Here is a 26061-nt window from a genome sequence, read left to right on the forward strand (position 1 = left end):
TACAAGAAATTTCCAGTAAAAAGTAAATTTCCCTCCTACTATTGTTTCTTCTGACTTTCATTGCCCTTATACAGATATGTTGCCATTAATGTGTGCTATGTTAAGTCGCTTCAGTCATGTTCGACTCTCTGCGACCCTGTGGACTGTAGCCAGCCAGGCTCCTCTGTACATGGGATTCTCCCAGCAAGGACATTGGAGTGGGTTGCCATTTCCTTCTCCAGGGGATCTTCCCAACCCAGGGATTGAACTCGCAGCTCTTATGTCTCTTGCATTGGCAGGTGGGTTCTTTACCTCTAGAGCCGCCTGGGAAGCCCCGTTACCATTAATTGTTTTAAGCAAAGACATTCTATCCACGTATCAGCATATATACCCAGATTTTATATAAAGAGAAAACATTATAAGTTATACTTCCTTATTTGTTGCGTAAAAGGTAGCAGATGTACACATTATTCTAAGCTGGTTCTTTTTATTTAATAAAACCTGTTAGAAGCCTTCCTATATCAGAATCTATGGTTTGCTCCACCTTTTTAAACAGCTGAATAGTATTCTGATGTAGATGTAATCATTTTCTTTTAAAAAGTCACATTTTGAGGGACATTCAATTTCCAATATTTTGCTATTGCCAACAATACTTCAGTGAACATCATTGCATGTAATGATATGTGCCATGTATAAGTAGTATCTGTAGGGTACTTTGTTGAAAAGGAAATGCCTGGTCAAAGGATATATTTAGTTATTAGGTTAATAGATATTGTTTAATTATTTTCCACAGAAGCTGTGCAGTTTTCCTAACAACATAAGAGAGGATTTGACTTCGCATATCTTCCTCTCTGAATGGGCATCTGGTGCCATCACTACACAGCAAATAGATGGAGAAACAATGGAAACAGTGACAGACTTTATTTTCTTGGGCTCCAAAATCACTGCAGATGGTGACTGCAGCCATGAAATTAAAAGATGCTTGCTTCTTGGAAGAAAAGCTATGACAAACCTAGACAGCATATTAAAAAGCAGAGACATTACATTGCTGACAAAGGTCCATCTAGTCAAAGCTATGGTTTTTCCAGTGGTCACTTATGGATGTGAGGGTTGGACTATAAAGAAAGCTGAGCGCCGAAGAGAAGAACTGATGCTTTTGAACTGTGGTGTTGGAGAAGACTCTTGAGAGTCCCTTGGACTGCAAGGAGATCAAACCAGTCCATCCTAAAGGAAATCAACCCTGAATATTCATTGGAAGAACTGATGCTGAAGCTTCAACTCCAATACTTTGGTCACCTGATGTGAAGAGCTGACTCATTACAAAAGATACTTATGCTCAGAAAGATTGAAAGCAATAGGAGAAGGGGACAACAGTGGACGAGATGGTAGGATGGCATCACCGACTCAATGGACATGAGTTTGAGCAAGCTCCAGGAGATGGTGAAGGACAGGGAAGCCAGGCATGCTGCAATCTGTGGGGATGCAAAGAGTCAGACGTGACTGAGAGACTGAACCACAACATCTACCTCTTCTCACTTTATTATTAATTTTTTGAACATAGGGATCTGATTATAACGGTAAGTTATTTTTATCTAATTATGAATGCCGTTAGCATCTTAAAAGTCATTTGTAACATTTTTCCACCTAAGCAGTCAGTACTTCATCATTTGCTAAATAGTATCTGTTCCTCACTGGTTTGAAATGACAGCTGAGATAAATCTTTGTGTTTATAATAATTTATTTCTGAAATCTGTATTCTGTTTCATACTCTGTGCTTGCATGCTCAGCAGTCCAGATGCAGCTCAACTAATCCATGTACCTTAATGGCCAATTCAGAGTAGTAGTTTAGATAACTAAAGAAGCCGAATTGTTTCTAGTGCTCTTTAGGTATGTGATCATAAATGAATCCATATATTATAATTAGAACTAGATTTCATGAACTATGCTGGGGCTTGCACTGCAACATCTTGTTCTGAATTCTTGTATCTGATTCTTTGTGACCCCGTGGACTGTAGTCTGCCAGCCTTCTCTCTCCATGGAATTTTCCAGGCAAGAATATTGGGATGGGTTGCCATTTCCTACTCTAGAGGATCTTTCTGACCCAAGGATTAAAGCCATGTCTCCTGCTTTGGCAGGTGGATTCTTTACCACTGAGCTACTTGGGAAGCCCCAAAAAATGGAATTACGTACTTTGCACTAGCTGGAAATCAAACCCTGGTCTCCTGCATGAGAGGTGAGAATTTCACCACTGAATAATCAATGCTTTGCTATTCTGTTGTATCTATCTTATTGTTTACATGTGTCAGTACCAATTTTTGTACATATTTATACTTTTATAATGCCTTAATGTATAGTAGTTTAATGACACTTTATTGTTCTTTTTTAACACTTCCCTAGATATTTTTGTAAACTTTTTGGTTTGTGGTTGGGTTGGAGTTATTTCATTTAAATAAATACTGAAATATGCTCTGTTTAAAAATAAGGTGCAACTATTATGCACAGGGAAAGCTTTATACCCAAGGTTGGGTTAGACATGCGCCTGAAAATAATGTATAGGAAAGGAAGAGAAAAGAGGGCCAACAAAGGGTGGAAAACAAAATAAATTTTCCAAATAAAAGTTCTGAAGAACAAGCAAACAAAAAACCCAGAAGTACCCTGGAATAAAACATGTGCTTGAATGTTTTAAGTTATTTTTGCAGCCAGCTAGTTTTACGGTCAGCCTGACCAACCCTGGCTTTTAAGGGCTTGACAAACATTATCAGATTCTGACCTTAAACCGAAATTCCTTGAACTCTCAGTACCTGTGAGCTTGCACCTCAAATTCCTGCCCCTGGCATGTACTTAACCAGTCACAAAGAGCCAGCATTAATGACAACTCTGGCAGGAAGCATGACTTGTGGAGAAGTTAACAAGTTCTGAGTAAGACGGAGATAAACGTAGATGACAAACCGCTATCTTGAGCTGCTTGTCCTTTAAGTATGTTGAGATCCAGACTTTTAAGTGATACTTCAGTGATCTCAAAAGCAGGAATCTTGTGTCTGCCACTATTCCAGGTAACCAACTCTCTTTTGGGGAAATAATTTTCAAAGCTACTACTCTAAGGATCTGATTTGTAATAGATTTGTGATTTGGGTAACAACTCCTCTGATGTTTAGAAATTTCCTTTAAGAAAGCCTTATCAAAATCATATGACTAATTATATTTACTGGTTAAAGATAAAGAAAGCTGGTCATGGTATTATTCCTGTGTCTTCTTTATTTAATTTGATTGCTACTGAAATAATATGATGCAATTTAATCTTTGTTTAGCTTTGCTATGCCATAACATTTTTAAAAATCAGCAATGCTATTGATATAAAATGCTATGGTAGGATTAAATTAAGACAGGTTTACTGTTGCCTGAGCCATACTTGAGGCTCAATGACTTTTCAGTACTGAAAAATGCAGATGGAATCATCTTAGGGTTTATTTTTATTTCTTTGCTCTATCATTCTAATATCTGCATTTCTGTATCAGTGTTACTTGAATGCAATGTATCTGAAAGGTTTGTCTGAAATATGTTAAGACTCCCTATTTCATGATGAGTCCAAAGCCTAACATTGGAAGTCAGGGGGCAATAATGTCACACTGTGTACTTCCTGCTGGGATACAGCACACAAGACTAGGAATTGACTTAAGAATGAAATGCTGTCTTCATTTATCTGTTAAGCTAGATCCTAAATCATGTCATCTACTCATAAATAAACTTTCTTTATGGACAAAATAGGAGTGTTTACTTTCCTCTCAGTTAGTATGCAAGTCTATTTGCAGCATTCTAGCAAAAGAGAGTACAACACATTTTCTGTGCTTATAAATTGTTCATTACCACGCTCTCTGATGGCCAATTCATGGCTCCATCTGCAGCTCCACAAATCTCTTTGGCCAGATAAGCTTGGTGGAGTAAATATGAAGTGCTAAAGAAGATGAGCTCAGGATTAAGGGGGAAAAAAAGATATCGCGCATGAAATTCCCGTCTTTGATTTTAAATTTTCTAACTCCTTACTTGTATTGATATTTGTATTTTAGGGTCCAGGAAAATAAAAGCTTCACTGACCTCATTAACATACTTTCGGGGGCTGCCTATGAATGACATTTAATGATTTTTCTTGTTATGCTTGAAAAGGGTCTCAGTTCAGTAGAAGAACAAATATACAAACAAATCCTTTTGATAGTAATACTTTCTTTCCTCTGTGATGTGTGTTGTTGTAACCTAGAAGACTCAACACAGAGGACTAAGATAATTGTGTTAGAATACTTATGGTTTGAGTCTTTCAAAGCAAAGCAATCAAGGTTATTAGCTCTTCCTTCTTTGATAAACAGAGAAACGTAAATCTCAACAAGAAGGTCAATGGAGCCTCGGTGGACCTTAGCCTTTGAGCAGTTAAAAATCACTCCTTCCTGCATATATTTAACATCCACTATTGCTAATGGGATGGACTTCACCCCAGTTTTCATGTGGGGAATTTGATTCCTTCATGTGAAAATAATATTTACAAGTAATGACGCTCCTTCCTTTAGCTAAAATGTGAAAACAAAGCAAAAGTACAAGCTGCACAAAAGCTCCTTAGAGTAAGCAAAATCTGCCTATAGACAAAACAGAGTGTTTTCACACACCTCTGGTGATGTGTAGGATAAGAATCTGGCTCACAATATATATCTCCTGTCACTGCTGAGCTGAAGTATCTACCCAGAGATTTTTTTCAATTAAAATTCTGTGCACCAATAGATTCTGCCACGGAGTTTTTAATTAAAAAAAAAAACTGAAATGATATAAACCCCCATTGTCTCTAGGCATTGTTTGTATTAAAGGATCAGACTGATGAAATGTTTGGATTTTATTGTTCTAAACATGTGTTTCAGTTGGTGCTATCAGACACACCATGTGAAGAAAATGAAATGTAAGTAAATAACAAGAAGCTCCACAGTTTTATTCAGCATTTTCAAAATCTGAAGACTAAAAATGTCCCAAGTCATTTGAGAAGCACAAAATGAGTTTCAAATGATCATTACAATTACTAGAGAGAAAAAAAAAAGTACATTACTTTTAAATGCAAATGGCTCCATTTTTCTAAAAGCAGAAAAGATGCACTTTCATTGTGGTCAGCTTTGTTAAATAAAAATAAGGGGCCTCGTTGATTTCAAGGTACTTTTGCTCACTGTGTTCTCCATCCTGGAGGTTTTAGATGTCCTTTAAGTTCATGTCTTCCTTTATGACTGCATCCACATATGTTAAGACACAGAGATGGGAGACAGTTTTCTGGCTAATTTGGTTTCAAATATAAGCAAACAATGATATAACCCTATATAATATTTCAAAGTGTTTTGATATAAGTTATGTAAATAATTGACTCAATTTTCTCATTTTTTTGTGCTATAGGCTTAATGCTTCTCAGAATTCTATTCTGGAAATGGGAGAGGCTGTCATTAATAAAGCTGTTGCTGATTAATGATAACTGAAACATACTGAGACTGGTGCAAGTGTCAGAAATCACTTCTGCCAAGTGCTGTCTTCTTCTGGGAGCAGTCCTCACTGCCACTAGCTGTTTTAATTATCATTGTTACCCTCCAGGCTGGGGTCTTTGGGCCCTGTCTCCAGATTAAGAGGCCATGCTGGGTGGGATGTTTTCCTTGGCACTGGAATCCTTCACCCGTTTTTGGTGGATCATCCCATTATTGATAATCTGCTTGTTAAGTATGTGCCTCTCTTTCAGTTACTGCATGTTTCTCCACTGCTGTTTCTTTGCACTGATATTGGACTTGCTTTTTCCTCTGTCTTCTGGGGTTGGTGACATAACAGACTTTTGACTATTGGTTTGTTTAATTTTGGACCTTGTGGCTGTTTCATCTTACCCTTTCATCTTCTGCTTTTGACCCAGAGTACTAAAATAATGAAACTGTTTGTTTGTTTTTTGATCATGTTGCACGGCTTGCAGGATCTTAGTTTCCTAACCAGGGATTGAACATAGGCCCCCAGCAGTGGACGTATGGAGTTCTAACTACTGAGAAACCAGGGAATACCCATTAGAATTAAGAAATTCTTCATTGGAAAAATCATAAGTGTTGAAGCTAACTCCATCATCAACATGACAGGAGAATATGGTATTGGAGAACTTTATATGCTAACTTTAGAGTCACTGAGGCTACTAGCCTTTTTCTCATGTGAAGAATTGAGACCCAAAGAGAGATAAGTAACAAATTAACTACCAGACTTAAACTGGTACTTAAGTACAAAACTTTTGGCTACATCATTTTGTATTTGCATGTCTGTTATTAATATATTTGTCATTATTTAGTGGCTTCCCTAGTGGCACAGTGGTAAAGAATCTGCCTGTCAATGCAGGAGATGTAGATTCAATCTCTGGGTAGGGAAGATTCTTGGGAGGAGGGCATGGAAACCCCCTCCAGTATTCTTGTCTGGAAAATTCTATGAACAGAGGAGTTTTGTGGACTACAGTCCATTGGGTTTCAAAGAATCGGACACTACTGAGCACATACCCATTGTTTAATATCAGTATTGTTTAATACTTTTGGATAAAAACAAACAAACAAAAAACCCCGCTTCAGATACAATGAAAATTAGCAGAAAATAAAGACAGAGAAGGTAAGAAAGTGGTTGATTTTGTAGGGAGCTGGTAGAAGGTAAGTAAACATACTGAAGGTATTGAAAATAGACACAGTATCTCAAATCTTTTGTCTCCACAAGAAGATGTTTGTGGGAATCTAGTATTCAGTTCAGTTCAGTTCAGTCACTCAGTCGTGTCTGACTCTTTGCGACCCCATCAATCACAGCACGCCTCCTTGTCCATCACAAACTCCAGGAGTTCACTCAGACTCACGTCCATCGAGTCAGTGATGCCATCCAGCCATCTCATCCTCGGTCGTCCCCTTCTCCTCCTGCCCCCAATCCCTCCCAGCATCAGAGTCTTTTCCAATGAGTCAGCTCTTCGCATGAGGTGGCCAAAGTACTGGAGTTTCAGCTTCAGTATCAGTCCTTCCAAAGGAATCCCACGGCTGATCTCCTTTAGAATGGACTGGTTGGATCTCCTTGCAGTCCAAGGGACTCTCAAGAGTCTTCTCCAACACCACAGTTCAAAAGCATCAATTCTTTGGTGCTCAGCCTTCTTCACAGTCCAACTCTCACATCCATACATGACCGCAGGAAAAACCATAGCCTTGGCTAGATGGACCTTAGTCGGCAAAGTAATGTCTCTGCTTTTGAATATGCTATCTAGGTTGGTCATAACTTTCTTTCCAAGGAGTAAGCGTCTTTTAATTTCATGTCTGCAATCACCATCTGCAGTAATTTTGGAGACCAAAAAAATAAAGTCTGACACTGTTTCCACTGTTTCCTCATCTGTTTTCCATGAAGTAATGGGACCAGATGCCATGATCTTCATTTTCTAGTATTAGTTCTATTTAAATTGTTTTTCAAACACAAGACAAATTTTTTCTGATCAAATCTGCTCAATTTATTTTTATAATAGCATTTATTAGAAACAGCACATTGCTAAGCTTTTGTATATAATTTAGATATTGTAAGTAATTTAATGTATGGAATAAAACATGACAGAGGCCCTTTGCATAATTATACCTTTAATCTTCCCTTTTCCCAGAAATAACCAATATATTGATGTGCATGTGCATGCAAAAATGGGTATTTAATGAAACATAACTAAAGCCATAAGCATTCTGTAAATTAATTACATAAATACATTGCTGATGATAGTCTGCCATATTACTGAGTTAGGGAAGTTAAGTATTTTGCTCAAAAGTAAGCAAGTAAAAGGCAGAGCTTCGATCTGGCTCACAAATGACACCTGAGCCTGAGATTTTCACCACGGACCACACTATGTATCCAATATGTAGATAAAATTACACATCTGGTAACATACCTGAGGGATGCACAATCCATCCATCCTTTCGGTGACTGTACAATTTACCACCCTGAAATTAATTAGGTCAGGTCACTAGTCTCTGGGTGATACGATTAGGCACCCATCACTCCCCCAAATTATTGTAGCTAAATTGGATTCTAGCTTTTTGTTAAGGATGATCTTTACAAAAAGGACCCATGAAATTTGTTATTGTGTTTACATTCTAAGAGTACTATGAAAAACATTGCTCTTGTTGTTAAACACAGCCTATTTATGAAGCGCCATAGTTTGAATTTGTCTCTCATTTCTCTGGAGCTTCCCTGGTGGCTCAGATGGTAAAGAATCTGCCAGGTTTGATCCCTGGATTGGGAGGATCCCCTGAAGAAGGGAATAACTATATCAGATATATTTGTGCGTGTGGTGAATAATGTTGCCTGTTTTTATTAATTTTAGAGAATACTACATTACCAATTCTCTCTTTTATCCTATTAACTGCTAGAAAGTTTAAACCAGATCTGAAGCTGAGTTCTAATTTTATATACAGGATTTACTACATTCAGTTTACAAACTGATCTCCCTCTGGCTTATTCCTTTTGTCTGATACTATCTGAGGTCTCACTTTTTTTTTTCTATTTTTAATATTTTCTTGAAACATTTTGTAACATGGGATATTGAATGCACTCAGGCAGTGCCACGCAGCAATATGAGGCTAGAACTGACTTTTACTATTCCCAGCTGCAGTGCTGCATGGTAGTAAGAGAAACATGGGCTCCAGAGCCAGACCATTTGGGTTTACAGGCTGCCTCCGGCCCTTCTAACTAGGTTATCATGGACAAGTTACTTAACCTCTTTATGACTGAATTGTCTCAATTGTAAAGTGAGAATTACAACAGTGTGATACTACTTGATAGAATTTTAAGTTTGAAAGTGAGTTAATTCTTATGAAATTATATAACTGTTGGTTTAGAAAAATGCCTCGCATAGGAAATTATGAATAATTCTAGTAGAGGAGCCAATGGAACAACTCTGAGCTTTTCTTCTATTTATCAAATTAATGAATTTGTAATTAATCTTAGGTCCACAGATTCTCAGCACTGAAAAGAAAATTAAGATTGGCTATATCCCCAAATAAGAAGTATTTTAAAAGAGAAGTAGGTGTCAAAGGAGATAATTGTTGTCCTTACAGAGCAGGAATCCTCTCCACGCATCACAGTAGGACACTAGTTGTTCTGAAAGGGACAAGAATTATCTCCCTTGACCCCTACTTCTTTTTTAAACTTTTTATTTTGTATGGGGGGTATAGCTGACTAACGATATTGTGATAGTTTCAGGTGAACAGCAAAAGGACTCAGCTATACATATACATGTATCCATTCTCCCCCAAGCTTCCTTTCCATCCAGGCTGACACATAGCATTGAGCAGAGTTCCATGTGCTATACAGTAGGTCCTTGTTGGTTATGCATTTTAAATATAACAAAGTTTACATGTCTATCCCTAAATCTATAACTATCCCTTTCCCTCATCTTTCCCTCTGGCAACCATAAGTTCATTCTCTAAATCTTTGTGTCTCTCTTGTAAGTAAGTTCATTTATATAATTTCTTTTCAGATTCTGTGTTTAAAGGATGTCATTCAATATTTCTCCTTCTCTGTCTGACTTACTTCACTCAGTATGACAGTCTCTAAGTCCATCCGTGGTGCTGCAAATGGCATTGTTTCATTCTTTTTATGGCTGAATAATATTCCATTGTGTATATAAATTGCATCTTCTAAAACCATTTGTCTCTTGATGGATACTTAGCTTGATTCCATGTCTTGGCTATGGTAAACAGTGATTCAATGAGCATATATCCTTTTGGATCATGTTTTTCTCTGGATATATGCCCAGGAGTGGGATTGCAGTGTCATACAGTAGCTCTATTTTTAACTTTTTAAGGAACCTCCATCCTGTTCTCCATAATGGCTGTACCAATTTACATTTCCACAAACAGTGTAGAAGGGTTCCCATCTCTCTACACCCTCTCTAGCATTTATTGTTTGTGGACTTTTTGATGATGACCATCCTGGCTGGTATGAGATGATATTGTAGTTTTGATTTGCATTTCTCTAATAATATGAATGTTGAACATCTTTCCATGTGCCTCTTGGCCATCTATATTGGAGAAATGTCTGTTTAGATCATCTGCCCATTTGTTTATTAGGATGTTTTGATGCTGTTAAGCATCATGAACTGTTTGTACATTTTGGAGATTAATCCATTTTCTGTCACATCATTCTCAAATATTTTCTCCCAATATGTGGGTTTTCTTTTTTTGTTTTGTTTATTGTTTCCTTTGCTGTGCAAACCTTTTGAGTTTAAGTAGTTCTCATTTGTTTATTTTTGTTTTTATTTCTATTATTCTGGAGGTGGATCAAGAAAGATATTGCTGTGATTTATGTCAGAGAGGATTCTGCCTATGTTTCTCCCTAGGAGTTTTATAGTGTCCAGTCCCACATCTAGGTCTTTAATCTATATGAGCTTACTTTTGTATATGGTGACACCTACTTCTAGAAGGTTCTGGTTATTGAAAATGTCTTCCTTAAAAATTACAATCTGCTCTAATTTCTCCTGCATTTTTTTCTTTTTGACATTCTCATCTGAATTTGACTAAGCATAAATAAATCTCCTTGCAAGGACATACAACCAGTTCATCCTAAAGGAGATCTGTCCTGGGTGGTCATTGGAAGGACTGATGTTGAAGCTGAAACTTCAGTACTTTGGCCATCTGATGCAAAGAGCTGACTCATTTTAAAAGACCCTGATGTTGGGAAAGATTGAGGGCAGGAGGAGAAGGGGACGACAGAGCATAAGATGACTGGATGGCATCACTGACTCAATGGGCATGGGTTTGGGTGGACTCTGGAAGTTGGTGATGGACAGGGAGGCCAGGCGTGCTGTGGTTCATGAGGTCGCAAAGAGTCAGACAAGACTGAGCGACTGAACTGAACTGAAATAAATCTCTGAGTAACAACTTTGTTTAAGAAACTGTAACTTTTCCTACACTGAAGATCTTGCACCTAAATTTGAGTATTTAAAATATTGCTACTGTTTAAAAATTAAACTTGAGAAAGACATGGAAACGATGGTAGGGAGGGAGTGAAAAGACCTATATTCTAATTTAAGTTCTTTGGTCAGCTAGTGACCTTCCCACTTATTTTCCCACAGTGAAAAATCACAATGCACAATGAAAAAATCCTAAGGGTGAAATAAGTGATCCCAAAGGAGCTTGCAATTGTGAAATCTTATGATCACTTTGCATTTCTCCAGCTAACTGCTTTCTGACCATTTTATTGCTATTAGTAACTTCAACAATGTGTGCACAGGGTCAGAAAGAGGAAGTAAAGTAAATAAGTTTGGATAATTGGTAGCACTTGAAAAATATTAATTGGCTCAAATATTAGAACTAAGAAATGAAATGAGGTAGTTAATATTTAGAGTTGGCATTTCAATAAGTATATGATCTATTTTTAAACGTAAGAAGAGAAGCAGAGTTTTATACATAGAGGAAGATGAGACAATCCATTCTCTCTGGTTATAAGCTTACATTTCAAGATTGAAAACCAAGACTCTTGTGCTCTATTATTGGATCAAGACACCAAGAAAATTTTCCTACACATATTTTTAAAGTGAGATACTACATTCAATTATATATATATATATATATATATATATGTGGAAAAAGTGAAGTCATTCAGTCATGTCCAACTCTTTGCGACCCCATGGACACCAGGCTCCTCCGTCCATGGGATTTTCTAGGCAAGAGTACTGGAGTGGGTTACTGTTTCCTTCTCCAGGGAACTTCCTGACCCAGGGATCGAACCCAGGTCTCCCACATTGTAGACAGACGCTTTCCATCTGTCTGAGCCACCACTTGATCTTAGCCAAAAGGCCGAGAAGCAATATATATATATATATATATATATATATATATACTATTTATACTTATATATTTATTTATATATATATATATAATAAACTATTTATAAAATTTATGGTTACAAAAGTGATACATGTACATTACAAAAATTCAAAGAATATAGAAATGTTGAAAATATTAAGTGCCTCACAATACCATCTTCAAACGAAGCAGGTATTTTTAGTAACTTGGTGTATACTTGACCCCATGGACTGTAGCTCACCAGGCTCTTCTGTTCATAGAATTGTCCAAACAGGAATACTGGATTGGGTAGCCATTCCCTTTTCCAGGGTATCTTTCCTACCCAGGGATTCAACCTGGAGTCCCCTGCATTGCAGGTGGATTCTTTATCATATGAGCCATCAGGGAAGCCCCACATCTATATGTACTAACTATATAATACCTAGTTAGTGAAATCAGTGTATTTGTGCAAAAGAAAATATACAAAGTAGAACTGAGATCTTTGTATTATTTTATTTAACAAAGCTTTCATTTTAAATATAATCTATATTCTCTTTGATGAATGGATAATATTTCTTTACAAGGATGTGCCATTAATTATTTGTAAAATCCTTGATTGATCTCTTTTCTTAGGATGCTTTTTAAACTCATACTTCAGTTCCCTTTTTCTCCCTCTGTCATTTGAACTTATGTACTTGGCTAAACCCTCTAGGTGCTCCTCTGCCAAAATTCTTGTTGTTTAAGTTTGACTTTTCTCTTAAACATTTGCAATAAAAATTTTAAATTGACACTTCACATGTGTTAAAAGTAATTTCTGAATAGTATAATGATAAACATGACACACTGCCTCCTTAGAGATGCTGAGAGCAATAAATTAGCTGACATTTATGAATGCTTTCAAGTTGAAAAGTATTGAGTGTTATTTTAACAACGATGATTAAGCATAGCTCATCTCAGAAGTTACCAGGCTGTGATGAACAGTTTTCCACTGTTTAATCTCAGAATACTTTAACAGCAGCATCTACACCAGGGTGTGAAAAAGGTTCCTCAGTAAACATACATTCAGTACACGTGTCTGACGTGAAAAGGGGCTCTAAAATGAATAGCACTTAAATGTCTTTCCCTGGGGAGTTAAACCTCCTGAAAATTGCACTGTGGACTTTGGCTTTGTACCACCTTTTAAATGTTAATTCAAGAATGATTGAATTCTGCCTAGATACACAAATAGTTTGACTATCCTGAAAATCAACTTCTAACTCCTTGGTAAATGGTATGTGTGACCACACACACTCATTTTCCTTTTATTATAATTTCTTTATCCTACCAAGTTATTGGGCTTCCCTCATAGCTCAGTTGGTAAAGAATCTGCTTGCAATGCAGGAGTCACCGGTTTTATTCCTAGGTCCAGAAGATCCACTGGAGAAGAGATAGGCTACCTACTCCAGTATTCTTGGGCTTTCCTTGTGGCTCAGCTGGTAAAGAATCTGACAGCAATGTGGGAGACCTGGGTTCAATCCCTGGGTTGGGAAATTAAAGTTAGTTAAGTCGCTCAGTTGTGTTCGACTCTTTGCGACCCCATGGACTGTAGCCCACCAGGCTTCTCTGTCCATGGGATTCTCCAGGCAAGAATCCTGGAGGGTGTTGCCATTTCCTTCTCCAGGGGATCTTCCCGACCCAGGGATCGAATCCAGGTCTCCCGCATTAGAGGCAGACACTTTAACCTCCGTCACTTCCCCTGAAGAATGGAAAGGCTATCCACTCTAGTATTCCGGCCTGGAGAATTCCATGGACTGTACAGTCCATGGGGTCTCAAAGAGTCATATATGACTGACTGACTTTGACTTTGACTTTCACTTTCAACCAGGTTATAGGCCTGCTATTCCTTACGAAGATATTAAAGGTTAATAGAGATCATGAACTTTCCCTGGAGAATTTGCATTCTAAAGAATTCTAAGTTGCTGAATAAACAGAATACTGGAACAGTTATCTACCTAATACTTAATACCTATGACATGTTGACTCATTGGAAAAGACTTTGATGCTGGGAGGGATTGAGGGCAGGAGGAGAAGGGGATGACAGAGGATGAGATGGCTGGATGGCATCACCGACTCAATGGACGTGAGTCTGAATGAATTCCGTGAGATGGTGATGGACAGGGAGGCCTGGCATGCTGCGATTCATGGGGTCGCAAAGAGTCAGACACGACTGAACAAATGAACTGAACTGAACTGATAACATGTTAGTTCTGAAAAGTAGTTACTACCACCTTCTCAATGCGCAACAGTATTCATAACTCTAGAATCAACCCTATTACAGTGCAATTATCTGTCTGTGTCTGACAGATTCACAATTAGCTGTATTCTCACTGCCTTAAATGAAGTGGACATACAGTAAATATTTGTTTAATTATGCTGGGGTGTACAGTGACCAGGTGATCGCGGGGGAAACAGGTGTGGTCAGAACAAATACTGTGGTCCAGAAGAATAAGCTTTGTCAATCTAGAGATCCAGCACTAACTGCTCTTCCTTTATCACCAGGTGCATAAACTCTAAAGATCATTACACAAATGGCTGGTATATCTGGTAAGGACATCCTCAATTTGTGCTATAAAATCTTTGGTGGTATATACATACCCCTTTTCCTAAATAATTGAGATAGCATATGAAATCATACAGCTTAAGAACACTTTAGGGATCATGTGGATTAAGATACATAGAAACATCAGCTTCAGGTCATTTGCCAGTGTTTACTTAAACACTTCCTATGACAGGGAACTGACTATTTTTAAGAATGATAGTTTATTCCCAAGTTGGCTGTTTTTAAAGGTGAAATCTTTCTCCTGAAATCTTTCAAAATGACCTATCCACCGATTTTAGTTCTCGCCTTAAACATTCAGGATAAGACAAAAAAAAAAAAAAGTTGTTATAAATTTCTAAATCTTGGCTTCTGTGTTTTTCAAACTAAACGTTGCAGTTAGTGGTTAGTTCCTCAACGACAGAAACCCTGTCTTGTCAACCTTTGAATCCCCACCTCCAACATCTAAAATCTATTTGGTCACTTACATTCTAGAAGGTGGTGCAGTGGTAAAGAATCTGCCTGCCAAAGCAGGAGACACAAGAGACGTGGGTTTGATCCCTGGATTGAGAAGATCTCCTGGAGTAGGAAATGACAACCCACTCTAGTATTCTTGCATGGGAAATTCAATGAACAGAGGAACCTGTTGGGTTATAGACCATGAGGTCACAAAGAGTCAGATCTGACTGAGAGAGTGCACACACACACACACACACACACACACACACACACACACATACATACTTACACACACACTAGTTGAATGAATGACTGGATAACTGAATGGAAGCAATAATGGATGAATGTAAGGAATTAAAATGCTGCTCCTTTGAACAAATCTCCAATTTCTAAAGAGGAAACAATTAAGATTACCTGGCAAGACTGCCTCACTCTGGGCTCAGAGAAGATTCCAGAGCCGGTGAAAATGTATGAGAGATGATAGGGGTTTGTTTAAGGAACTTGGCCTCACAGATTCCTTACAGCCAGGCTTGCTGAGTTTTTGCACCTTTCCAGGAAGTAGCAGGAGCTCTTAACCTTGAGACATGTTCCATCTCAGTCCTCCCCTGCTTTCTCTGGCGTCAGGTTCTTGCTGCTGATTTTCCTGGTGGCTCTTCTCTGTGGAACAGTGATCTTCTGCCTCCAGTGCTGCCTGAGGAGACTCAAAAATGGTCCCCAAAGACGCACCATGGCTGTTTTTGCTGTTGGAGACTTGGACTCCGTTTACGGTAAGCTGTTTACACACTTCTAGATGTCCTCTTTGGAAACCTTATAGTTTTGTGTGAGTTGAAAAGTTAATCTATGAAAAACAAATTTGTAAACATAGAACAAGATATAGTTTACTGAGGACTCAAAGGCACGCACTGGGGAGAGAGTCTAAATGAGAAAACTTCAGAAGAAGACTCCAAAAAAAGAAAAATTGTGTCCTGGGGGAGTGACTCAGAGCTGAGTATGAGAACAGAACCTAAACCTAAACATTCAGTCAACAAGCAGAAGGGAAAAGGTACACAGGGCTGGCCACTCCAGGTGAAAGCAGGGTTTCAGGTACAGAAGCGTATCTCTGGGCTTTTGATGTCCATCTGTCACCTTGTGTTCATTTACAAAGCTTGCCATGCCTCACTTACCTGCAATAATATCGAATAACGCTTTTCAGATTGTCTGCTTCCAGTGCAGAGCCTGAAATACTTTGGATTGTGTGAGTGAGTGCCAGGACTCATGTCCTTTCTCTCCAGACACATTGGCAGTCTCCTGATCCTTCCTGCTCCCCACACCCACTCCCAAACCTGTCTTTCTATTATTTTTAGTGTGCATTAAGAGGTAAGAAATGGAGAAAATTGTGGTCTTGAGTTATTTGTAATCTCCAGCCTCAGCTTTAAGTAGAAAAATGACAGTTTTGTGATTTCTGAGAGGTGACAATTGACAGTTTATATCTTCGTGTTAAGCATTGTCCTCATCCAGAGATTGTCTGTTATGAGATTTTCCTTCTAAGGCACTACATTGTATATTACAGTTACCTCTAGAGTGGTAGAAACTAACAGCTGCCCTTCAAATACTTGGGTCAGCATAAGATTTTCAATAGAGAGAGTGGGAGATGTCCTGGAAAAACTCACAGCTAAATAGGAAGTGGGTTAAAAATAAACTGAAGTGTTTTAATCTCAAAACTCAGTATTAAGATTTAGTGATTGGATTCACTGTTAATTTTTTTAAGTTATTATTTAATAGGGAAACACATTGTTAATTTGAAAAATGATTTTTTAGGAAAGGATAATTAAAGTCTCCAGTGAAAATAGCGTTTTCTTCTAAAATCAGCAGCACTTTCCACTGAATGTATAGAGAAATAGGGTCACTGAACTTCAAGCAGAATATGTTGGTCAAGGGGATCAACGTGGTCACATTGGCCTATTTCTCTTTATCTAACAAGAGGTATTCAGTAAACACAACTACGTTTCTTCCACCTTGACCTGAGCGACTGCAGAGGGGAATCTGCACTGGTCTTCTTAGCCATCCTCTCACTCTGAAGCGTTAAAACAAAACAAAAACCTGTTTTTAATTTTTGATAAATAAGCTACCCAGTTATACTGTTACAACTTTTCAGGCAGTTTATGTGCCACAGTTAAATCCCCATTTATCTAATATTTTTATATTTCCTGGATGATGGTTTACATACATGCTTTTGAATTTTCTGAACTTCCCTGACAGGTATGAATGTGATAAAAGGAGTCAAGACTGTGATAAAAGGAGTCAAGACTGCGATAAAGCTTCACAATTTTATTTACACTGACAAAGTACTAGGCACTAGGTCAGGGGTTTCACAGATACCATCTCTAATTCTTAAAATACCAACTCAGAGAAGTGGCTATTACTTCCTCTAGAGGATGTTATCTATTTTTCTCACTCTGCTGTATAAATATACTCCTTAAATCTCTGTTGCAGGTCAACTAATATACTCCAAATTTTCCAGAATTGAGAATAATGAGCAATGAAAAGTTACATAGGGCACACATGGCAAAGGATTAGACACGACTGAGAAACAGAACACTCACACACACACACACACACACACACACACACACACACACACACAGAGCTAGTCACCTCATTCCTGGGCACTAACCACAGCCTTATATCTTGAACCGCCAGATGTTTCCATTGGGTGATTCCTCAGTGGTGAGTTTCGCTGTCCAGAACCCTCATTTCCTTCCTCATTCTCTTCCTCATTCTATCTTTTCCTTCTTAATCTCTGGGGTGTAGCCTTCACTCTTGTATTTTGCAAAAACATTTAAACTCTTTTTCACATTAAATGGCATTACCAAGTTCACTTCTGTTGATGTCCATTGTAGAGAACACATTCAGTTGCCTCTTTTGGTTTATTTCTGTCCTCACCTATGGTGATTTTCCCACCCACTGCCTGTCTCCCATCCTGTCCTATGGATGTTCAGGGTGGCTATATAGGTAGAGAATCACCATTCACATCGTCTTTGATGTGGATGTGGCTCCCAGACTTACGCTTCTTGCCATTCTTATTTTTCCTCTCCAAAACAAAACACAAATAGTTCAGGAAGTGGTATTCTCTGGGATCTCTAGTCATTGGTTTGTTGGTTTAATCGCTAAGTCATGTCTGACTCTTGCAGCCCCATGGACTGTAGCCCGCCTGTCTCCTCTGTCCATGGGATTTCCCAAAAGAGAACACTGGAGCAGGTTGCCATTTCCTTCTCCAGGGGACCTTCCAACCTAGGGATCAAACTCGCATCTTCTGCATTGTAGGTGGCTTCTTTACCCCTGAGCCACCACAGAAGCCCCCCGTCACCTCTTCTTAACTAGTAATTTCTGGAATTAAACTCCAGGGAGCTAATATTATAAGGCAATCTGACACCCAGACCCACACCAAATTTCCTTTCTCCACTGAATTCTCATTATACTTTGACTTCTCCAGACAAATATCCTCCCTATCTAATATTTCCTTAAAAGGAGGTACTCTCCAAAAGAGAAATGAGGGAAATACTAAAGGATCTTTTTATTGCTGAGAGGGAAGTAAGGGCCAAACCACAGCTTTTGCCTCCAAAGTCCCACAAAAGTTTGTGCTCCCAGGTTGGAGCTAAGTCCACTACTGCTGGGTTTTCCCATCTACACTGCAGGTTATGAGTTTGTACTTCTGAGTCTTCCCTGTAGCCACTATTCAGAAGCAGGAGAGGAAAATGAGAACTCGTTTGCAAACTACTGGTGACATATTAGAATATGAAATAAGGTTCCTGGACTCCTTGATCAAAAGGGGGCAGATAGGACTTCCCTCCTGAATATAGAATGTAGGAAATAAGTCATTTAAAGCATTTCAATGATGAAACGAGATTTTATACATAAGCCCCAGGTTCCTCTAAGACTTTCATTTTATTTCCTCAAAATTTATTTCATGTTATTACCATATTCTGCTGAATATATTAGTTTAAAAAGCTCTGCACTTCTGACCTGAGGGTCAGAGGTTTGACGTTCAAGATCCCATGAAATCTGCCCTCAGATGAGAAGAGCAAAGAGAATTTTGACTGACTATCAGAGGCTGGAGTAGAGTGAGCTTTACTGATGTTCAAATATATAAAATGGGAAATTTCTCACTGGCAATTCTTGACAATATTACATGACTCTGGTTGTCAATTATCTTGATTAGAAATAATAAAAAGAGGAAGGAAAATACTTGGCTCAGGAATCCTTGTAAAATGTGTTTAAGGAAGGCCTTACCAGTTCAGCCCATCACAGTGATGAGACTTCTGTCTGGAAAAGTCCTTAGGAATCTCAGCCAAACACCAAGGCCTCGAGAGAATCTTCCAAACCAATAATCATGCCTTTTCACAATTCTATGTTGACTCAGGGTTCGGATTTGATTTCCTTCCCCTCTGAAAAGGTCTAATGTTTCCATGTCATAACATGTTATGATGAAGCTCTTTGTGCACCAATAAAAGAATTAATTCCTCTGATACTTCAGCAGAGGGTAAGGAGGAAGAGAAGGTATTGCTAGAGAAAGAGGAGGAGGAGGACCAGAATAGAGTCAAGGAAGTGGAGGAGAAAAGGAAGAAAAAAGAGCTAGAGGAGAAGCAGAGACACCTCTCCTGAGACACTCATCCTGGCTTGGCTCCTCCTTGGGCTGATCTCCTGGATAATGCTGCATTTCAGCTATTCAATCTCCCTGGTTCCATTTCTTCTGCAGTTTCAGAAGTAATCTTACCTTTTTATTATTTCAGGGCAAATAGAAATACTAGTCTTCTAGCAATGATTAAATGTGAATGCTCCAATTTGGGAAGGGGAGGAGGGACTGGGCAGTCAGGCAAGAAGCTGGTCCTTACATACTCTATTCTCCTCTCTCCTCCCCTCCCCCAGAGTCCTATCTTATTTAGGAATGCTTTTTGAAATGTCATTTTCCTATGCCTTGTGTTCTACATGTAAGTATTCTGAGACTCATTGTGGGAAAGGAATGAGAGTCTTTCACAAGCTGTCATGGATGGGCATGATGATGGTAACGACTCATGTTTATTGAGCACTTATCATGTGTCATGTTCTGGGCTACTCCTTGACATTTCTCATCTCACTTATTCTTCCTTTCATCTTCCCTGGTGGCTCAGAGGTTAAAGCGTCTGCCTGCCATGCAAGAGAGCTGGGTTCGACCCCTGGGTCGGGAAGATCCTCTGGAGAAGGAAATGGCAACCCACTCCAGTATTCTTGGCCGGAGAATCCCATGGACAGAGGAGCCTGGTGGGCTACAGTCCACGGGGTCGCAAAGAGTCGGACACGACTGAGCGACTTCACTTTCACAGCTCCATGAACAGTTCACTGTCATTCTGAACACTGAAAATGAGGAAACAAAGGCAGAGATTAGGGACAGAGTAGACGGTAGAATGGTGACTCAAATTCAGGCAATCTTAGTCACCCCCATGTGAAAGAACAGAATGATATAAAAAAGGATACAGAACAGAAAGAAAAAGAAAGGCATTTTCAAAAGAATCAAGTCCATTAGAGTGACTCCTAATGACTTGGGGAATCTGAACTCCGGGTATAAAAAATTAGCAGTGACTGTATTGGTTTTACAAAATCAAACAACAAACTGTTATCTTCACCAATAGCTGTCAAAATCATAGGATTTTTGTAGGCATTTTTAACTGAGCTCTCTCAGGTTCCTAATTTGCCAAAAGGTAAAAATAATGCCTGTTTCCCTCCCAATCACATTAAACATGCTTTGAAAAAAAAATTGAGAAGTGACATGTGTTCAATTTTACAAAAGCTCTCTGAGCTTAATTCTGTTTATGATATAAATACTCTATGGTTTTCATAAGTTTAAGAGCAATGGGCAAATCTGTAGTAAGGAAATAATACTAAACCTTTTCTAACATAAAGAGCAAGTGTCAATATCTTGCTGCCTGGAGCATGACACTAATAAAGACCCTGGTGGATATAAATTCAAGCTAATAATTATTTTGAATAAACCTGGTCAACCACTCCAGATACAATGATAGCCAAGTTACCTCTGACTTTGTTTTGGATTTGCTGGAAGCAGTTCATCCGGAAAATGGGCAGTGTTTACTAATTGTATCCACAAAGGAGGGAAATACTGAGGCAAGTCCACTCTGCCAGTGTTAACTCTTTTTACCAAGACATTTGGACTAGCCTACATCATTCTAAACCTAAATATTCAAGGCTCTAACCACAAGAAAGTTTTGTTTTTAATAAGAAAGTTCTCATTCAGTAATCTCTGTGCCATTAACCTTAATAAGGATAATGATTAAATCATTATTTAAACATTAAAATAAGAAAGTTTGGGAAATATTACTGTCAATAAAGGAAAATGCATGCATACTCCTAGCATAGTACAGTTCTTCATATATAATAATAATGCTAATGATAATACTTTGACCGCCTGATGAGAAGAGCCAACTCATTGGAAAAGACTCTGATGCTGGACAAGATTGAGGGCAGGAAGAGAAGGGGGCCACAGAGGATTAGACATTTGGATGACATCATTGACTCAATGAGTTTGAGCAAACTCCTGGAGATCGTGATGGACAGGGAGGCCTGGTGTGCTACAGCCCTTGGGGTCCAAAAGAGTTGGACATGACTAACCGACTAAACAAGAACAACAACAAAATGCTAATATCACTATGATAATAGTGACAGTCAACTTTAATGCATGTCAGGCTTTGTTTTAAGCATGTTACATTCATTTAGCCTTGGTTTTACAGATATTGCACAACAGCAAGCTGAGGTATAAAAACGTGTAATAAGTTAGCGTTAGGTTATCCAATTAAATAAATTAACTCCTTAAGGAAAGTGTTGAACCAGCAGGTGAGATTTATATTCTACATATGGCTCCACTCTTTACATATTACATTAATATTTAAATTATTGTACTTTGTCCTGTGAACCAGTGAGATACAAAATAAAGTAAATACAAATATATGGAAATTCATGATTCTAAATAAATAAAATGCACTCCAAAACAATAATTTTTATTAATTTACATATGGATTCCACTGATACAGCTATTGCCTTTTATGTAACTACTCTTGGAGTCATTTTAATAACTGTGGCTTGTTCTTTGAAATCTCCTTGATGGTTTAGAATCTTAATCCTTTAAGGAAGGGGTCATCAAACTTTTTGTATTAAAGTCCAGACAAGAAATATGTTTGGCTTTGCAAGCATATGATCTCTATGGGGACTACTAATTTCTGCAATTATAGTAGAAAAAGCAGCCAGAGACAACATGAAAATGAATGGACATGATAGTGTTACAATTCATTTTAATACACAAAAGCAGTCAAAGGTTAGTTTAAGGGTGTAATTTCTTCTTTAAAGGTGAATTTATGGCTGACATGAATTTATATTATGACATTGATTTGGGAAGAAGCAGTCAAATTATTCCCAGAAAGGTAAAGACCTTGAGAAAAAAAGGAAAACAATATAGATAAATGACTATAAAGTATTACTATTGATTTCCTGTGTGACTCTAAAGCAGTCTTTCAAGCCAATACTAATAAAAGATTTCCCAAAAACCTATTGGAATAAGTGCATAATCTCTCAAGGTGATCAGTTTAAGGAAGAAAATGCATGTCTTTTATATTGGATGGTTTGTAGTGTGCATAATCTAAGTCAAGACATTTAATTTCAAAATTTAAAATTTGAGAATGCTTTTTGCTTATTGTATGTATATACTTTAATTACAAACTTTTCACAACTTAATATTTTTACTATGCATCATCGACAAATGTTGAAATTAATTAATTGCATTAGTTGCAGTTTACAGAACATACACATGAAAGAATGAGGTTCAGATGTAATACTTTAATGTTTCTAGTGTGATTGCATATCTCATGATGGGAGCATTAACTAAAATGCCATTAGTGTTTACAGGAATCTTGTCTTCTGATCTACCAAAAGGGATATTTCTTCTCGTTTCAGCTGTTAAATTGTAAATGCTTCTTGATGGCTTAGTCAATGATGGCCTAATCGGTGCATGAGAGCAAATTTTCTTCCTATAATGATTAAAATATCACAGCAGAGAGTGAGATGATTGTAAATTTTTTCTCAAGGGTACAAATAATTTTCAGTCGCTCCAGTGATCCAAGAAATGCCAGATTTTATTAGGCAGCTCATGTGCTTCTGTTTTATGCTGACTAGAAAGATTATGCCTCCACCTTTCTCTTTCCAGGGACAGAAGCAGCTGTGACTCCAACTGTTGGAATGCACCTTCACACTCAAAACCCTGAACTGTTTCGTGTTCCCTGTTTTGGAGTTTTAGGCCCCCCGCCTCCATATGAAGAAATTAAAATCAAGCCGAGTTCAGACCTAGATCGCTAATTGAAATGATCAGAAATATTTAAAATTCCAAAACATATAATTTAGGAACAATTCTTTCACTTGGTGAGAATTCCTGGAGATCAGTTAATGTAGTCTTAAAAAGGACAAATAAATGAATATAAGAAAAGAATTTTGGGCATGGAGATGTTTCTGTAGTCAAATAGTGCACGCTTGTTTTGTCACTGTTGTTTTATAATTTTATCTTCCTAATCAAGTTTCTTTTTTTTTAATTTTAATTTTACTTTATTTTACTTTACAATACTGTATTGATTTTGCCATACATTGACATGAATCTGCCATGGGTGTACATGAGTTCCCAATCCTGAACTCCCCTCCCACCTCCAGTAGGTAGTAATTAACATAAGCAGTGGCTTCCATTAAGTTCAGAGTTCCACTCTAGAATTTGTCACAGATTTCTCTGCCTCAATCTCTGTTTTAACCTGACCTCTTTGCTGATATGGGGTCAATAAAATTATTGTCATTTAACAGTGATCCACAATAAACTGTGGAAAATTCTGAAAGAGATGGGAATACCAGACCAACTGACCTGCCTCTTGAGAACCTGTATATAGGTCAGGAAGCAACAGTTAGAACTGCACATGGAACAACAGACTGGTTCCAAATAGGAAAAGGAGTAAGTCAAGGCTATATATTGTCATCCTGCTTATTTAACTTATATGCAGAGTACATCATGAGAAAAGGTGGGCTGAGGAAGCACAAGCTGGAATCAAGATTGCCAGGAGAAATATCAATAACCTCAGATATGCAGATGACATCACCCTTATGGCAGAAAGTGAAGAAGAACTGAAGAGCCTCTTGAAAGTGAAAGAGGAGAGTGAAAAAGTTGGCTTAAAGCTCAACATTCAGAAAATTAAGATCATGGCATCCAGTCCCATCACTTCATGGGAAATAGATGGGGAAACAGTTGAAACAGTGGCAGAATTCATTTTGGGGGGCTCCAAAATCACTGCAGTTGGTGACTGCAGCCATGAAATTAAAAGACGCTTACTCCTTGGAAGGAAAGTCATGACCAACCTAGACAGCATATTAAAAAGCAGAGACATTACCTTGCCAACATAGGTCCATCTAGTCAAGGCTATGGTTTTTCCAATAGCCATGTATGGATATGAGTGTTGGACTATAAAGAAAGCTGAGCACCAAAGAATTGATGCTTTTGAACTATGGTGTTGGAGAAGACTCTTGAGAGTCCCTTGGACTGCAAGGAGATCCAACCAATCCATTCTAAAGGAGACCAGTCCTGGGGGTTCTTTGGAAGGAATGATGCTAAAGCTGTAATCCCATGATGTGGAGAAACAGAGGCTCCAGATTTATTCAGTTCAGTTCAGTTCAGTTCAGTCACTCAGTCGTGTCCAACTCTTTGTGACCCCGCAGCATGCCAGGCCTCCCTGTTCATCACCAACTCCGAAAGTTTACCCAAACTCATGTCCATTGAGTCAGTGATGCCATCCAACCATGTCATCCTCTGCCATCCCTTTCTTCTCCTGCCTTCAATCTTTCCCAACATCAGGGTGTTTTCAAATGAGTCAGCTCTTCTCATCAAATGGCCAAAATATTGGAGTTTCAGCTTCAATATCAGTCCTTCCAGTGAACACTGAGGACTAATCTCCTTTAGGTGGACTGGCTGGATCTCCTTGCAGTCCAAGGGACTCTCAAGAGTCTTCCCCAACATCACAGTTCAAAAGCATCAATTCTTTGGTGCTCAGCTTTCTTTATAGTCCAATTCTCATTTCCATACATGACTATTGGAAAAACTATAGCCTTGACTAGATGTACCTTTGTTGGCAAAGTAATGTCTCTGCTTTTTAATATGCTGTCTAGGTTGGTCATAGATTTCCTTCCAAGGAGTAAGCATCTTTTAATAATTTCATGACTGTAGTCACCAACTGCAGTGATTTTGGAGCCCAAAAAAATAAATTCTGCCACTGTTTCCCCATCTATCTGCCATGAAGTGATGGGACCAGATGCCATGATCTTCGTTTTCTGAATGTTAAGCTTTAAGTCAATTTTTTCACTCTCCTCTTTCACATTCCTCAAGAGGCTGTTTAGTCCTTCTTCACTTTCTGCCATAAGGGTGGTGCCATCTGTATATCTGAGGTTATTGATATTTCTCCTGGCAATCTTGATTCCAGCTTGTACTTCATCCAGCCCAGCATTTCTCATGATGTACTCTGCATGTAAGTTAAATAAGGAGGGTGACAATATACAGGCTTGACTTACTCCTTTTCCTATTTGGAACCAGTCTGTTCCATGTCCAGTTCTAACTGTTGCTTCCTGATGTGCATACAGGTTTCTCAAGAGGCAGGTCAGGTGGTCTGGTATTCCCATCTCTTTCAGAATTTTCCACAGTTTATTGTGATCCACACAGTCAAAGGCTTTGGCATAGTCAATAAAGCAGAAGTAGATGTTTTTCTTGAACTCTTTGCTTTTTCAATGATCCAGCAGAAGTTGGCAATTTGATCTCTGGTTCCTGTGCCTTTCCTAAAACCAGCCTGAACATCTGGAATTTCATAGTTCACGAATTACTGAACCCTGGCTTGGAGAATTTTGAGTATTACTTTACTAGTGTGTGAGATGAGTGCAACTGTGCAGTATTTCAAGCATTCTTTGGCATTGCCTTTCTTTGGGATTGAAATGAAAACTGACCTTTTCCAGTCCTGTGGCCACTGCTGAGTTTTCCAAATTTGCTGGCATAATGAGTGCAGCACTTTCACAGCATCATCTTTTAGGATTTGAAAAAGCTCAGCTGGAATTCCATCACCTCCACTAGCTTTGTTCATAGTGATACTTCCTAAGGGCCACTTGACTTCACATTCCAGGATGTATGGC

At 38.3% G+C, this 26061-nt stretch overlaps 1 protein-coding gene across 1 annotated transcript; it reads left to right on the forward strand.

Annotated features, from left to right (window-relative positions):
* Positions 2838 to 23335, forward strand: TMEM207 (transmembrane protein 207). Its single transcript, XM_005675121.3, has 5 exons — positions 2838 to 3032; positions 4878 to 4915; positions 14346 to 14390; positions 15466 to 15608; positions 23066 to 23335. Exons 1-5 carry the CDS (start codon positions 2958 to 2960, stop codon positions 23212 to 23214), a joined length of 450 nt encoding a protein of 149 aa, XP_005675178.2. The 5' UTR covers positions 2838 to 2957; the 3' UTR covers positions 23215 to 23335.

The sequence above is a fragment of the Capra hircus genome, chromosome 1 (genome assembly GCF_001704415.2).
Source record: "Capra hircus breed San Clemente chromosome 1, ASM170441v1, whole genome shotgun sequence".
NCBI classification, from domain to species: domain Eukaryota; kingdom Metazoa; phylum Chordata; class Mammalia; order Artiodactyla; family Bovidae; genus Capra; species Capra hircus.

Excerpts from the sequence above, each read along its gene's own strand:
- TMEM207 (XM_005675121.3), top strand. The coding sequence starts at position 2,958 with ATGTTGAGATCCAGACTTTTAAGTGATACTTCAGTGATCTCAAAAGCA. Across the intron at positions 3,033-4,877 it reads TGTGTCTGCCACTATTCCAG|TTGGTGCTATCAGACACACC; the intron begins GTAACCAACTCT and ends CATGTGTTTCAG. Across the intron at positions 14,391-15,465 it reads ACAAATGGCTGGTATATCTG|GTTCTTGCTGCTGATTTTCC; the intron begins GTAAGGACATCC and ends CTCTGGCGTCAG.